Below are 16,380 nucleotides of genomic sequence, written 5' to 3' on the forward strand. Positions count from 1 at the left end.
ATATTCAGTTTTATATGTATCTTTGCTAAGTTTTCTATGCTTACATACAAATATGCTTTCACATAGCATAGGGGTTAAAAAACAATGTATGTTTTCACTTAAAAATACATCCGAGCATTTTACCAGGTGACTGTGTATGTATCTTTAATAATTCCCTGCCTGACTGAAATGTTTTTTTCATTTTTTCAGTTATAGTATACCATAGTTTCTTCTACTGAATGTTAAATGTATAGTAACTAATTGAAAAGTGAGCTTTTATTGTTTTAAAGGCTTCCTTTAAAACATAAAAATTTTGTTTTTTATATTTTTTAAAAATATTTTTATTTTATTTATAAAATATTTTATAAAATATTTATAAAGCATAAAAATATTCTTTTTGTTCCTAATTGTGTATTTAAATAACCTTATTTTTATTATTTTATTATCTCAAATAAGGTTCTTTTCAAATAAATGTTTTATTTATACTAGAAATTTTAAGTCAAATGTTTTCTCATTTTACTTTTTCAGAATTTCAGTGTACATGATTTCATTCTGCAGCCAGTGTTTTGATGTCTTGGGGACAGCCTTGAGGGGTGAGATGGGGATGTGGGAGGGAGACTCGAGAAGGACAGGATATACGTACATTTATGGCTGATTCACGTTGTTGTACTCCTGAAACCAACACAAAACTGTAAAGTAGCTATCCTTCAGTTTTAAAAACACACACAAAAATAGAGGTGTTTCACCTTTCAAATTTGTTTTTTCATTTCTATGGAAAATATTAATTGCACCATACATTTTTTGTATTATCAATTATCTTGGTAATTATCAATTGCCTTATCCACATTTATGCAGCTAGTCACTGGTAGAACTGGGTTCAAAATGTAGTGTTCCGAGGGACTTCCCTGGCACTCCAGTGGTTCAGACTCCACGCTTCCACTGCTGGGGGCATGAGTTGGGAAACTAAGATCCCACATGCTGTGCAGCAAGACCCCCAAAACAAAAAATATTTAAAAAAATGTAATGTTCCTAAAGCTTCTCTTCTGGGTACCCCATGGCCATTCATCATGAGCGCTTAATGAATTCATGTTTCACTTTTAAGCCTTTTTTTCCCTTGTCTCCCTTGGGGCCGTTTTACTGTGATTTTTGTTTTAAACCAGGCTGTGAGCATTTATTTTGATACCATGAACTCCTTTACCTATTATTACAGGGTCAACCTGTAATTTCAGCTGTTTCTGCCTTGACTCCTGACAAGGAGGAGGGTGGGGCCATCCATCTAAACGCCAGGACCCTTGGGACAGTGAGGAGCTGAGAGCAGAGTCTGGGTGAAGGTCAGACACTGGGGCAGGCATGAGGCAGTGCTGGGCTGGAACTGGCTTGTATTGGCTCAAGAGAGCTGACTGCTACCTTTCAGGAATTTTGGGAGCTGATTGTAAACATAGACATCCCTACAAATTAAATAAGTTAGATTGAAAACAAAGGTCATACATCCTCAAAATGCATCACTTTGTAATTGCATCTACATTTCACTGTGCTTTTGAGGTTATTGGCAACCGTTATATCTGGGTGGTGGGAACACTGTATATGATGTGTCCATCTCTTCCTGACTCCATGTTCATTGATGCCATGTTGCTGGATTGATTGATTGATATTATTTTCATTTTTTATCTTTTTTTAATTGAAGTATAATTTTTTTACAATATTGTGTTAGTTTCTGCTGTACAAGGAAGTGAATCAGCTGTATGTATAATATATCCCCTCCCTCTTGGGCCTGCCTCCCACCTTCCCTCGTCACCCCCCACCCATCATCACAGAGCACTGAGCTGAGCTGATCCAGCAGCTATCTATTGCACCAGCTATCTATTTTACACATGGTAGTGTTGCTAGATTTAAATCAGCCATGGTGGAAGTATTTAACCATGGAGAATGGCAAGTGCTACAAAGTAGGCGAGTTGGTTATCGCTGTTTACCAGCAAGTCTGTGGATCAGAGTATCCTGAGGATGCCCAGTGCCAGAGGAGAGAAAGGACAGTCATTAACCCTCACTGATGGAGGAGACGGAATCAATTGAGCAAGAAGAAGTAGGACATGTGGGGACTAAGGATGAACCGAGATGTGGGGCAGCTGAGGCTGACGAGGCAGACGGAGAAGAGAGACTCCTAAACATACAGGAGGTCAACAGGATGTAGCAGAAAGACCTTCTTAAAGATTTCATGGTTCTGTCTCTGTGGGAGCATCACCACGGGTTTTAAAGCTCAAGTTGCGTGTGTGCTAAGTCCAACTCTCAGTGACCCCACTCGCTGTGGCCCACCAGGCTCCTCTGTCTGTGGGATTCTTGAGGCAAGAATACTGGAGTGGGTTGCCATTTCCTCCCTCAGCGGATCTTCCCAACCCAGGGATTGAGCCCACAGCTCTTGTGGCTCCTGCATTGCAAGCGAATTTTTTACCTCTGAGCCACTGGGGAAGCCCCACCCTTTAGGTAGGGAAGTGTTATTATGTAGTCAAGAGCTACGTTGACTGTTCATTTGTCAATCCATAACTTCTGACCCGTGTCTTCCCTCATATTTCCTGAGAATAACTGGCTGGGTAAGGTTTGAGGACTCCCTTTAGCTGTTTTGGTGGGAGAAAAGTAAATGTTTCCGTCCATTTGGACTGCTATGACAAAAAGTACCGTAGACTGGGTGGCTTATAAACAACAGATATTTATTTCTTATAGTTCTAGAGGCTGGAAAGTCCAAGATTGAGGCACACACAGATAGATTGAGTATCTGGTGAGAGCTCACTTCCTGGTTTACAGATGGACAGTTTTGTTCTTGCCATAACCCTGCCTGGTGAAAGGGGCCAGGAGCTCCCTGGGGCCTGTTTTATCTGGACCCTAAATCCCTTTCATGAGATTCTGTCCTCATGACTAATCCTCTCAAAGGCCCCACCTCCAAATATCTCCACATTCAGCACTAGGATTTAACATATGAATTTTTGGAGGACACAAATATTCAGTCTACAGCAGTTAAAGCACATATTTCAAAACCTGGGAGAACATCTTGAGATTTACCTGCTCGAATTGTGCTTTATCTACTAAAAGAAATTCAAAGAAGCTGCTACCAGTGAATTCTTCTTATTCAGATATAAAACTGTGACTAAAATCTTATCTAAATTTTTTGAAGGATATTTTTTGTAACTCTTCCCAAGGTGGCATGGACCAATGAAAAGTGATCCTTGTGGAATGTTTTCCTGTTACGTATTTATTGCTATAGATGCAGGTTGTATAATAAAGCAATTAAATGCACACATGTACATACAGAAATACACAGAGACACAACATTTATTATTTCTTTTGTGCTGAGCATTATGGTAAATGTTCAGATATGAATATAATTAATCCAAACTCAAGAAATTAAAGATCTTTCAAAGAGAGAGCTTAGTCCTTTAGCCTTCAGGAAACAGGCTAGAATTGTGGTTCCTAGATCTTTTAAACTTTAATTCCTGCGTAAAATTCGTGAAGATTTTGGTTTAAAAATATATTCCTAGTACCAAAACCAGACTGGGATGTATTTGGCCCAAGCATCTTTATACAAGTGATACTTTATAACTGAATGGTTCACGAAATCAATGACATTTTCTTAGTAGACACAATGATAGATTTCAATGGTTTTCCTGTAGGCTAAGAGAAACACTAAAAACAGTAATGTGATAGAATCATTCCATGCTTGGGAGCGCTCGACGGACTGGGTGAACAGGGAGGCATATTTTAGTGTGTTTGGAGGAATAGCTGAGTTGTATAACCACGTACTGGTCTGTGAAGTCCTCCACCCTTCAGCCGGGTTTTTACAGATCATGATTGCAGGCGGTTTTATATTGTTTCTGCTGATGGTCACCTGGTTGTAACATCTTTATGGTGCCGTTTGTCTTAAACTAGGTACGTTAGCAGGCCTCAGCCTGGGTAAGGCTCACATTTGATTATGAAATAGAAGCAGCTTAACAAGGATGCCTAAATCAAAGGTCATTATCTTACATCTCTTGTCTGGTGAGTCAAGACCTGAGTAACCTCATCTCCAAGAGGAATTTTGTCTAATGTATTTTGTTGTTGCCTTTCACAGTCTGAAAGTGAAATCTCTGAGCTTCCTTAGGTGAAAAATGGGACAAATACATTTCCTTCCTTCTCCCAGGGTGCTTTTGTGCCAATTCCATGAAAAAAAGTTGAAAACTCAAATGGACTATAATGATAGGAGAACAGCCACTGTGTGACTTTAATGGGGTCTATCTTTGTATGAATCATAAGAGATGTTGTCGTTGTTCAGTGTCTGACTCTTTGCAACCCCTTGGACTGCAGCATGACAGGCCTCCCTGTCCTCCACTATCTCCCGGAGTTTTCTCAAACTCATATTCATTGAGTTGGTGATGCCATCCAACCATCTCATCCTCTGTCACTCCCATCTCCTCCTACCCTCAATCTTTCCAAGCCTCAGGGTCTTTTCCAATGAATTGGTTCTTCACATCAGATGGCCAAAGTATTGGTATGAGATAAGAGAGATGAGAACTAATAAATTCTCTCTATAGTACAATATCTGGAGCACCCATTTCTGAGCACCTGTTAGTCTACTTAGAAACTCTAGAATTTTTATGGGTATCTGTGGACTTAATTTTTCTTCACGTTTTATAACAGTTTTTAGTTGTGGATGGGGGAAGGTGGTTGGGGGTGTTCAATAAAAGCTGAACACAGCTGCTTTTATTATTTTCTGTAAAAGTTTCTTTCATTACTGATTGTTCAAGAACTCTGAGGTGGCTGTGCATAGCCTGTCTCCTCGGACTTTCTTGGGCCATTATACTCTGATGAGATGCACAACTCCTGATAAACACAAAACACTTTATTTTGCCCAAATAAAAACTTCCTATAGTATTCTTACATGCATCAGGGACCTCAATCTGCTTAGTTTACTGTAGTATTCTAAGTGTCGAGAGCTGTGGCTGGTGCATGAAAAATTCTATATCCATATTTGTTGAATGGATCAATCTAGGTGTTGCGACTTTAAAATGAGAGTCAAAGATTTAATAAAATGGTCTTTGTTTTTCTATTTAAGGATTTAGTAAAATTATTTTTACCTTCTACCAGAATAGGAACTGATAATAAGTACTGGTATTTATTATCATCATTTTATTTTGTTTAATGGCTCTTCCTCCCTCTTCTATCTTTCTCAGGGCTTCTTCATCCTGGTGTTTGGAACAATCCTGGATCCAAAGGTACAATAAGTTCTTCTGCTGTTTTCTGCATTATCAATATTTGGCCCTGAAATGCTCACTTGTAAAGACCACTTATTGGGAGTCTCTCACCTCAATCATTTGTGCAGACACTTGAGCAGGACATCGAGGTCTCAATGATGCAAGTAATACTACCAGCTTTCAAACTCTTATGGGGCTAAGCTCTTATATTCATTAGCTCTCACCCTGAAAGCAATCCTGGTTATTCTTATTTTTAGTTCTACAGATGAGGAAATTGAAACTCAGAGTGATGAAGTAGCTTGCTCACAATTTCTCTGAAACCCACTCTAGCTAGCTGAAGCAGAAAAAGTTATTACATCTCACAATAACATCTTTGGGAAGGTCTCTCTGTGGCTGGGAGGCATGGAGGCTATGCATAAAGAGTAGTTCCTGATTCATAGCACAGACGACTCCACATGAGGCTCCCCTGCCCCTTCCTACTTTTCTGGGCACAGAGAGCATAGCTCAGTGGGGCAACATCAGACGGTGTGTGCTAAGCTAGAGTTCCTGCTACTGCAGCCCCTCCACACTGCCTGGGGAGGACCACTGATACCTGCTTCCTGCATTATCATGTCTGAGTGGCTGAGCCCAGGTCACGTGGCTACATCTTAGCTGCAAGAGAGGCTGAGAAAGTGAGTTGCTGGCTTCTACCTTAAAGAGCAGTGGACTTAAGGAAGGAAATTCTCCAAATACAGATGGGTGTGTGTAGGTGGTGTGATGAAAATAGGTGAAAAAAGGGAACAAAACGTCAGATGTTTATTCAGGCTTTTAAGATCACCCTCATTCTATTTTATTACATTGCCTCTTGGATTGAGAAAAGCAAACCTCCTAAATCGTAGATGCAAACACTCACACTGCAGGGCTTATTTTTTATTTTTTGAATTTTATGTATCTGTTTGTTGTACTATCAATGCTGTTTTACTACAAAGTTAATATGCAAGGTTTGTAAAAGACATATTTCACAGAGGTTCTTTTGTTTTCCCATGAGGGTACAATATCAACCTAAAAGTAAAAGAGGTAAGGGTTAAGAAATTAGCCCTTTCATCCTGGTATTTCTGTGGAATAGCTGTGTGCTGATAGAGAGTCCTTAACTCATGAGCCTTAGATTCTTCAATGGGACACAGACATAATAATGCTTTCCCTGCCTTCCGTGCTCCTCAGTCACTTCAGCCGTGTCTGACTCTGTGATCTTATGGACTGTAGCCCACCAGACTCCTCTGTCCTTGGAATTATCCAGGCAAGAATACTGGAGTGAGTTGCTGTGCCCTCCTCCAGGGGCTCTTCCTGACCCAGGGATTGAACCCACATCTTCTCACTGCAATTGCACTGCAGGGGCATTCTTTACCTACTGAGCCACCTGGGATGCCCTGCCTTCTCTGCTAGACTAGGATAAAGAACAAATGCAATTTTGCAAGTGAAACTGCATAAAAAGCATTTAAGGTTTTCTGTAGTTATAGACCATATGATTACTTTTTAAATGAATCGAATACCACAACTAGTATTTGTAGTCAAAGTATCAACAACAGCATATTACTGTTGATCCCGCCAACAATACTTGCTGGAGACACACTCTCACCATAGTGTTTGCCTATCTCAAGCATATGCGTTAGTTCGTCATAATCTTATAATCCTTAATTCCTTTTGTTAACGCCCCAGATAAGAGATGCCTTAAAGGATCGAGTAAACTCTGCAAAATGGATCTCCAGGATCTCAGAGGTAAAGCCTTCACGCTCATTTTTGCATTTAAAAGTCTGACGAGGTAACAGCCACATTGGAGTTTCTGGCACCTGGAGTGTTGCTCAAACCATCACCTAACACTTTCGCGGTATGGATTTTTCAGAAGAGCTTTGTGAGTGCCTCTTTGAGCTGTTCAGAATCTAGGTGGAGCGCTGGGACCACATCCATAGACAGAAAGTAGACTTAAATGCATTTAGAGGAGAGTGACAAGGCAGCAGGGCCTGGAGGGGGTGACCCTCAAACTATGGAGCAGGAGAGCAGGTGATGAAACAGAAACGAGAGCAGATGGAAAGTCTTGGGTCCCCATGACAGCTCACTCGTTCATTGTGACTCTGATCAGTTGACCCATATTCAAGGTGTGACAATTCCAGGGGAACGAATTCTAACCCTACACAAAGATTTCCCTAATATCAATAGCTTGATGTTCAAGAGGGCTTGTTTCCATGGTTACTGAAGTTGTAGAAGGTGAGGGACCTGGTCAGGATATCGTAGAGATGGTTCGGTCATTGCATAGTGTACAAACCCTACCATTTATCTTAAGTTCCTATAAAGTTCGAAACCATGTATCGTTATGCAAAGGTGTGACCCTTCAGCTGTTCTGAGTGAGGGAAAAACTGGAAAAACTTTAAATGGCAACAAAACAGATTCAGGGTTGACTTGGAGAACAAGCCCAGCAATAAGAGGAGAGGTGATCTAGGGTTTCCCATGCCGGCATCTGAAGGAATCCCTGTGGTTCTGTGTGGATTAACCTTGCAGGAGTTCTGCATGAAGGGGGACTGGGTCAGTGGCCCTGAGTAACAGCACTGCCCCCTCCCTACATTCCTTGCCTTTCTGGTTCCTGTCCTTTGATTTCTTTAGCTTTCATCTTCTCTTCCCCTCCTTTCCTCTTTATTTTCCTATACTTTTGTCTTACTTTTTAAAAACATTTTAAAATTTTATATTGGAGTAGGCTTCCCAGGTGGCTCAGTGGTAAAGAATCTGCATGCCAAGCAGAAAAGGTAGGTTTGATCCCTGGGTCAGGAAGATCCCCTGGAGGAGGGCGTGGCAACCCTTTCCAGTGTTCTTGCCTTAGAGAAATCCCGTGGACAGAGGAGCCTGTGGGCTAAGGCCCGTGGGGTCCCAAAAAGAGTCAGACATGACTTAGAGATGAAACAACAACATAGCTGATTAGCAATTTTGTGTTCATTTCAGGTGGACAGCAAAGGTAGTTATCAATACAGATGTATCTATTCTTTTTTCAAATTGTTTTCCCATTTAGGTTCTTACAGACTATTGAGCAGAGTTCCCTGTGCTATATAGTATGTCCTTGTGGGTTATCTATTTTAAATATAGCAGTGTGTATCTGTCAATTTCAAGCTTCTAATTTATCCCTCCCTCCCACCTTTCCCCTGTGGTAACCATAGTTTGTGTTCTATGTCTGGGAGTCTGTTTCTGTTTTGTAAATATGTTCATTTGTATCATTTTTTAAAAGATTCTGCATATAAGTGATATCATATGATATTTGTCTTTCTCTGCCTAACTTACTTCATGTAGTATGCTAATCTCCAGGTCCATTCATGTTGTTGCAAATACCTTTTCGCCTTACTGTTACCGAAGCTTTGGTCTCCTTCCCAGTCCTTGGTCTGCGTACCTGGGAGATGGCTGATACCTTTACATGCTTTCCAGCTGTAAAAAAGAAAAGCCAACTTTTACTGAGAGGAAACACTAATGATTATCTAAAGCAGTGATTCTCAATGTTGGCTGGATATCAGAAGCAACTGGGAAGCTTGCAAAAAAATGTTGCTCCACCCCTGCCGTCCCCCGATGTTTTAATTGCGTTGGTCTGCACTGTGACTTGGGTTTGGGGAGATGCTTAGGCTCTCTAGGTGGTTCTAGCGTAGTCAGGGTTGAGACTCATTCATCTAAGCCTTCCTGAAGTATCTCAGAATGTAAATGTTTGCCTCCAGCTACCCTATCTGATGTATTCCCACCTCTTCCCTGGGTCAGCCAGGATGCTCTCAGGAGAGGGGTCTGACTCTTCCAATCTCTTTCAGCCTAGTTTCACTCCTTTACATGTGTCTGGTATTTATCCATTCAGCTACCACAGGGAAGCTCTGCTGTTTGGTGGTGGTATAGAAAATGATTTCCCCCCATCCTTCTCTTTGTGTCTTTATATGCTAGATAAGTCAGGATAATACCCAGAATTTCATTATTAGCTTGTTGATTGTCCGAATCAGTGGTTTTCTAGGCTGGCTGCACCTCATAAACACCTAGAGAGCTTGTAAATGATACCACTGTCCAGGTTTCACTCAAGAAATTAAACTAGAAAGTCTTAGAGTAGAGCCGAGTTATTATTATACTTTTTAAGCTCCCCAGGGATTCTAATGTACTGTTAATGTTAAGAATCACTGGTCTGTTGGACTTCCCTGGTGGGTCAGTGGCTAAGACTCCACATTCCCCCAATGAAGGCGGCCTGTGTTTGATCCCTGGTTAGGGAACTAGATCCCACATGCCGTATCTAAGACCTGGCACAGCTAAATAAAAGAAAAATAAGTGTGAAAAAAAGAGAATCACTTTTTTGGGTCCTAGGCAAATTTGTTTTTACCTTTTTATGTCCTTCCTTCACTCTGCCACCAGCTGTAGCCTTTGTAAGTTGGTATTTTAGCCCTAATCAGAGGAAGTAGGCTATTACCTGTCTCCTCCTCTCCTATCTGTAGGTCTCTGACTTCTAGGTCACCATATCCTACAGTCCAGATTTAAGTGTTTCTCCTTGGGCTACCTGCAGTCCCAGCTCCCCTAAACTAAAATAATAAACATACTTGTTTGTGTTCATTTTATATCCTATGTGATGAATTAATCTATGTTCTGCTGCTGCTGCTAAGTCACTTTAGTCGTGTCCGACTCTGTGAGACCCCATCCCTGGGATTCTCCAGGCAAGAACACTGGAGTGGGTTGCCATTTCCTTCTCCAATGCATGAAAGTGAAAAGTGAAAGTGAAGTTGCTCAATCATGTCTGACTCTTGGCGACCCCATGGACTGCAGCCTACCAGGCTCCTCCATCCATGGGATTTTCCAGGCAAGAGTACTGGAGTGGGGTGCCATGTTCACATGGTGATAATTCCACCAACAAGATGATATTTCCAATCCACAACATGTATCTGAAGCACAAGGATAATTTAGCACAAGGAGTTGATGATACTGTTGAGAATTTCAGTAGCTGAGAAGGAGCTGTTTGAAAATAAGATCATCTATACCATTTTTTAGATTCCACATATATGTGTTAATACTGACATGTGTTTTTCTCTTTCTGACTTACTTCACTCTGTTTGACAGCCTCTAGGTATATAGCTCAGGGGACTCTCTATTCAGTGTTCTGTGGTGACCGAAATGGGAAGGAAATAAAGAAAAGAGGGGATATTTGTATCTGTGCAGATTCGCTGTCCTGTACAGTAGAAACTAATAAAATATTGCCAAGCAACTATATTCCAATAAAAGTTAATTGAAGAAGTGGAGTCGTTTGAAGACTAGGGGTCACTTTCCTGTTTCACTCTCTCCACGCCAGTCAACTGCCTTCTCCCCACCTCTGTCTCAAACTAGAGGCTTCAGGAGAAGGATCCAAGCCAGGGAGGAGGAGAGTCTCTCACACCAGCCTATTTGCATGTTGTCAATGGTTCTAAAATAAAAAAGGACAGGGAGGAGGTGAAGGCAAGAAATAAACTGCTGTAGGTCACAATTCTACATGTGCTTTTTTAAAAAATTGAGATGGAATTGATTTACAATATCATGTTAGTTTCAGGTGTATAGCATAGTGATTTAATGTTTTTATAGATTATACTCCATTTAAAGTGATTACCAAATATTGGCTCTATATCCCATGCTGTATGGTATATCTTTGCAGCTTATTTATTTTATACATAGTAGTTTGTACCTCTTAATCCTCTACTCCTAGTCTACCCCTCTCCCCACTGGTAACTAATAGTTTGTTCTCTATATCTGTGAGTCGGCTTCTTTTTCTGTTCACTGGTTTGTTTTATTTTTTTTAGATTCCACATATAAGTGATAGCATCCAGGGTTTGTGTTTGTCTGACATGTTTTAGTAAGCACAATACTGGGCTTAATGAAATAATTCTCCATGTGCTTTGAATAACTGTGATCATATTAATGACTGAATAATTGAAAAGACTGCTGGTGACAAGTCCACTATCCTGTGTCTTCCTCAGAATGTTTCTTCTGATTTCTCTCGTCACCCCACCAAAGGGCCAAGCTAGTAAGCCAGGCTATACTCCTAACTTGGGAGGTGAGGTGAGTACCCAGCAAAGGGGACCCCATATACATGGCCTGTATGTGACATTTCTTGAAAAAAAAAAAAATCTCAATTTGATTCATTCTAATCAGAAATGATGTTTTCTTGATTGAAATGATTCTTCTCAGGCAATCTACTCCCACCTAGCTCTGGTTGGAGATATATTCACACTTCTAATTCTTGGATGTCTGAAATTGTTATTGACCCTGTAAAACAGTCAGGCTTGTCTGGGGCGGGGGGCGGGGGGTGCCTTCTAAATCAACAGGAGTATCTGAGAGGGGAGTGAGCAGAGGGACCCGTGGTCCCAGCTGCTCCCTTTCCCCCTCTTTTTATTTCCCATCCCCAGGACATCCTCCATGATATCAACAATATCCCCACATTTCCTACTGTCACCCTCTCTTCCCCAGTGTTAAAAGATCAAGGCATTATGATACACACTGTCTGTGGGAGGCCCTCGGAGATAATGCAGAAGTTAGTTTCCATTTGCAGGAGGGTCAGAGACAGAAACAAAGGCAAGGGAGGCACAGGGGAGACATACAGACAGACAGGGATTCTTAGTGACATGTGGCGGCAGCTCAGAGCTGGAAGAGCAAACAGACATGAAGCCAGGACTTCCAATCCTCTGTCTCCGTGTCCCTCTAGATCTAGAGACCGAAGACCAGGCAGAGAGATGGAGACATCTACAGCAGGACCCCTACTTTCACGCTGAGACAAAGAGGTACAGAGAGAGGCTGAGAAATGCAGAGAGAGACATAGAGAAATCCAGAAAGAAACACAGACAGCAACACACACAGAGACTCACACAGACACACGTAGATTGCCCAAGAAAGAAATGTAGAAAGAGCCTGCCTCCCTGATCCCAGGACATCAGGGCTCTAGTAGCCAGTGTGGCTGAGACCTTCTGCAGCAACCCAGGGCCTTGGTCAAAAAAGAGGTCTTTCCCAAGAGGAAAGGGCATGGTCCAACTTGGAGACAGACAAGTTCTGTAACAGCTTTTGCAGGCAAGAGAACAAAGCTGATTCCTGGATTCCCAAGGGACTTAAAGGGAAGCGAGTCTTCATTTGCCAAGGGGGCTCTACCCAAAGGGGCTTCTTGTTCAAGAAAGAGTCAATCCATGATGCCGTTGTCATGATGCTTTTAGATGTTGCTGCTTGCATGTTAAAGCTGTGATTGTCTGTTCTTGACCAGGTCATACATTTCAGGAGTGGCAGAGACCCCAGGAGAAATGTCCTGATTCGTGTCTTCTTGCCTCCGAAGAGTATGAAGGAAGCCTCCCTCTTGGTGGTGCTGACGGAGGAGGGCGTGAAGAGAGGATGGAAGGCCCCTCTGTCTAAGCTGTTCTGTGTTGCTGACGTTTTCCCCATCCACCTTCTACATATATATACCATGCTGGGTATCCAACAGCAGACAGCAGAATCCTGGTCTTGCCGGGGTCTCCAGCCTCGTGCTGTTGGAATCAGGAAGAGAGCGCTGGCCTGTCTTGGCAGTGGTGGCCAGGGATGTCACCCAGCTGGATTCTATGGGTGGCTGAGGGAGGGCCCTCAGGCATAGTCACCAATGTTGGGCCGACTCTAAGTAGGTCATTGTTCTTTGGACAAAAGAAATTCAAGGGCCAGTATGTTCCACCCCTCCACCTTTAAATTGATTGTATGGTCAGCCTAGCGTGGGCTTAGATACAACTTCTTTGGCCGTGAACCAAGCAAAACCACAGAGCTTTGGAACCAGAAAGGTGTTTAAGTTAAGGAAACTGAAGCTGCAGTGACAAGTAACAGCTAATAGAGGTTTAAGCCAGAGGTAAAAACCCAAGACTATTGATTCCTAGCCCTGGACTTTCTCCTCAAGACCACGGGGCCACCGAGGGTCTCCCTGTCTACTCTGACTATGTAAGAGGTGCTTGCATGCTAAGTTGCTTCAGTGGTGTCTGACTCTTTATCACCCTATGGACTGTAGCCTGCCAGGCTCCTCTGTCCATGGGCTTCTCCAGGCAAGAATACTGGAGTGGGTTGCCATACCCTTCTCCAGGGGATCTGCAAGACCCAGGAATCGAACCCATGTCTCCTGTGTCTCCTGCATTGGCAGGTGGGTTCTTCACCACTAGCGCCACCTGGGAAGCCCATGTAAGATGAACCCCCACCGAACAATATGGTGTTTTGAAACCGGGGATGAGGAAGGAGAAATATTATATTTCAAGTAGAGAGCTACTGATTTTCTTACCTTGTATGTAAACAAATTCAATGTTCAAATCAGGAACCACCTGATAGGAGAACAGTATTAGAGATAAAAATCCTTCTAGGAAAAAAAAAAAAAAGGTCCTTTTTAAAGCAAGCACACAGTCCGATGCAGCAGGAAAAAAAAATTAGTGAATAAAGGACAAGAGGCAATGAGTAGCCCTTAGTTATCTCCCCAAGAAGTCAGTATTGGGACTTTCCTGGTGGCCCAGTGGTTAAGACTCTAAGCTCCTTATGCAGGGGGGCTGAGGTTTGATCCATGGTCAGGGAACTAGATCCCACATGCTGCAACTAAGAGCCCGCATCCTGCAACTGAGATCCTGCACAGCCAAATAAATAAATGATTTTTTAAAGTTATATACAAAAGAAGCCAGTATTAATGATGTTACATTACAAATGGAAAAGGGTGACTCACTTTGTGAATGAGGGGTGTCATGTTTTTTTTTTTTACCACAGAAAACTGTAGTAAAACTTTTTTATTCTCTCTCTCTTTTTTTTACTATAGAAAATTTCCTCTAAGTAGGAATGTTTAAGAAAGCAAAAATATAATAATCAGAAGGTAGAAAAATATACCAACCGGGAGAATGAGTCATCTTCTAAGTGGTATTGTTCATCTTGGGACAACAATTGCACCCTTTGCAAGCAAGGTCAGAAAGAAGTTTCAATTTGACATTTCCCAGTGTCTCTGTAGGGTCTCTTCAAGGGAAGAGCATGGAGCAGACACAGTCCTGGTTTTCCCGATGCAGAGACTTCCATATGAAGAAAGGTCACTTACCCCAAATCAACATGTTGAAGGAAGGACGCAATGTCATGGAGTTAGATGGTTTTAGGATTTATAATTCTGAAAAAAAACTTTAGAACAGACTGAGTCCAACGGCCTCAATTTACAGATGGAATGTCTGAGCGTGAGAGAGAGAGGTTGAGAGACAGAGAGACTGGCCTTTCATCTGTATTGTGAATTTGGCAACCACGTCTCATGTGAAAGCACCCTCTGCTCCGATGCACTCACTCCCTAAGAGAGGAGGTGCAAAAGACTCTATGTTGGGGTTGTTATTCATTAAGAAAGCCTCATGAAGGACTTCCCTGGTGGTCCAGTGGCTAACACTCAGCGCTGCCAGTGCAGGGGTGAAGGTCAGACCCCTGGCAGGGAAACTAAGATCCCACCTGCTGCGTGGTGTGACCTAAAGATAAAAAATAATTGAATAAAAGCTCATGGATGCTAACAGAGAAACCCCACAATCATTTGACGATCCCTTGGAGAAGTCCACCCTCCCTCTTGCGGCCCACACTTCAGTCTGTCCCATCCTGAAAGGTGACAAAGAACGGCATGGATCAGGCTGACCGTGGAAGACCCAGGGTGGAGATACGTGGAACGCCCCGTTCACATCTCACCAAGGAAGTGACTTGGCCAGGTGGCTCAAGGAGAAACTGGTGCTAGTGGTGTCTAAGGCAGATTCTTGGACAGAGCACTTAGTACTTGATAATCCTTGGGGCAGTTATTTAAATTCCTGGGACATTGATTTTCCCAACCAGAAATTGAGAATAATGGCACTTGCCCTATAGGGCTATTGGAAAGATTAAATGAACAAATGTAGATAAAATACTGAGAATAAGACTTGGCAAATAATAATTGGCATTAAAATGTAAGCTGTTTGTAATAGAGTACCTATGAATTCATGTATGTGCATGAGTGTGGATGAGACACTCTCATAAGAGTTGGTTCATTGACATCTAATTTCTTCTCTTTTTAAAGAAAATTTTTTGGCTGTGAAGCATGTGGGATCTCAGTTCTCTGATCAGGGATCAAACCTGTGCCCCCTGCTTCAGAAATGTGGACCACCAGGGAAGTCTTGGTTCACTGGCATCTAGATGAAAGTGTTGAACATTGGATTCAGTTTCTTTCATCAGGGTGATTAGCCAGCAAAATCTACTGAAGGATCTTTTCACTCAGTGTTTACAGAATTGTGATACTTGGTATCCTGCCCTGGGAGGAGTATATTTCAGAGACTATACACGTATCCAGGGCCTTCTGTGTCCGAACTGTGCATCACTTTTTGCCTTCCCTGTAAAGCCTTCCCTGATCAGTCCAACCAGAAGTGCTATTCTCTCCACTGATTTCCTGCAATATGTATATCTGGCCCATTCACTGTTGAGTCAGTATTTATTATGTAGTATTATTTACTTTTAGCCCTCTTGTGTGCCTATATTTTCTTTCCCAGATAAGACCATAAACATTTGGAGACAGATTTACCCTTGTTACTCGATAAGTCACTTGCTTTGTATGTCCAAAGAGCAGAACAAGGTGCTTTGTACATAAAATATGTTTAATAAAGTCCTGTGATTATACAACCAAAAGTTTGATGATACTGATTTTTCAAAATTTCCAAATGACACGGTATTTAACTAATGACCTAAATGGAATGACCTATTTCCACAGGCGTGGTCTCCTTGAGCCTCATGAGTACAACAGACATAATAAAACTCCTTTCACTTATTTCTTCTTCATGTCTACATCTCCCCTGGTAATAGTCAAATGGAAGTTTGCAACAGTCATATGGAGGAGCCAGGAAGGTAGGTTAATGGGAGGGGCTAGAATCAGGAGGTGTGGGACCATTTGGGGGTGACAAGGACAATCCAGCTGGCCACCCTGTCCCAAGTCAGACCAAGGGAAGTTTCCCACAGGCGAAATTCTCCATCTCAATTCCCCATGGATGTGCACCAAGGTAGAGGCTCAGTAAGAACTCCTTGGATCAGTCGTTAAAAAATAAACCAAAGATATTTTTGGTGTTAAGGCAGGGATTGGATCATGTCCTAGCCAGTGTGTTCCAAGTTTAACGTCAGTGCAGGCAAAAACAGGATCGCCTTTTAACAATTTAACATCGACAACAACAGTGGCACA

At 42.1% G+C, this 16,380-nt stretch overlaps 1 protein-coding gene across 3 annotated transcripts in view; it reads left to right on the plus strand.

Moving 5' to 3' along the window:
• Window positions 1-15,836, plus strand: part of ADGRF2 (adhesion G protein-coupled receptor F2) — a 36,403-nt gene extending 20,567 nt beyond the window's left edge. For 2 of the 3 annotated variants that reach the window (XM_043907681.1, XM_043907679.1), the window contains 4 exons: window positions 5,175-5,216; window positions 6,891-6,950; window positions 11,171-11,252; window positions 12,442-15,836. In XM_043907681.1, coding sequence (XP_043763616.1) covers window positions 5,175-5,216; window positions 6,891-6,950; window positions 11,171-11,218 — 150 coding nt within the window. In that variant the 3' untranslated portion in view covers window positions 11,219-11,252; window positions 12,442-15,836. The remainder of the gene's footprint in view (window positions 1-5,174; window positions 5,217-6,890; window positions 6,951-11,170; window positions 11,253-12,441) is intronic. The other variant, XM_043907678.1, reaches the window with a different exon arrangement.
• Window positions 15,837-16,380: the final 544 nt, after the last annotated feature.

This window comes from Cervus elaphus, chromosome 7, assembly GCF_910594005.1.
Source record: "Cervus elaphus chromosome 7, mCerEla1.1, whole genome shotgun sequence".
NCBI classification, from domain to species: Eukaryota; Metazoa; Chordata; class Mammalia; order Artiodactyla; family Cervidae; genus Cervus; species Cervus elaphus.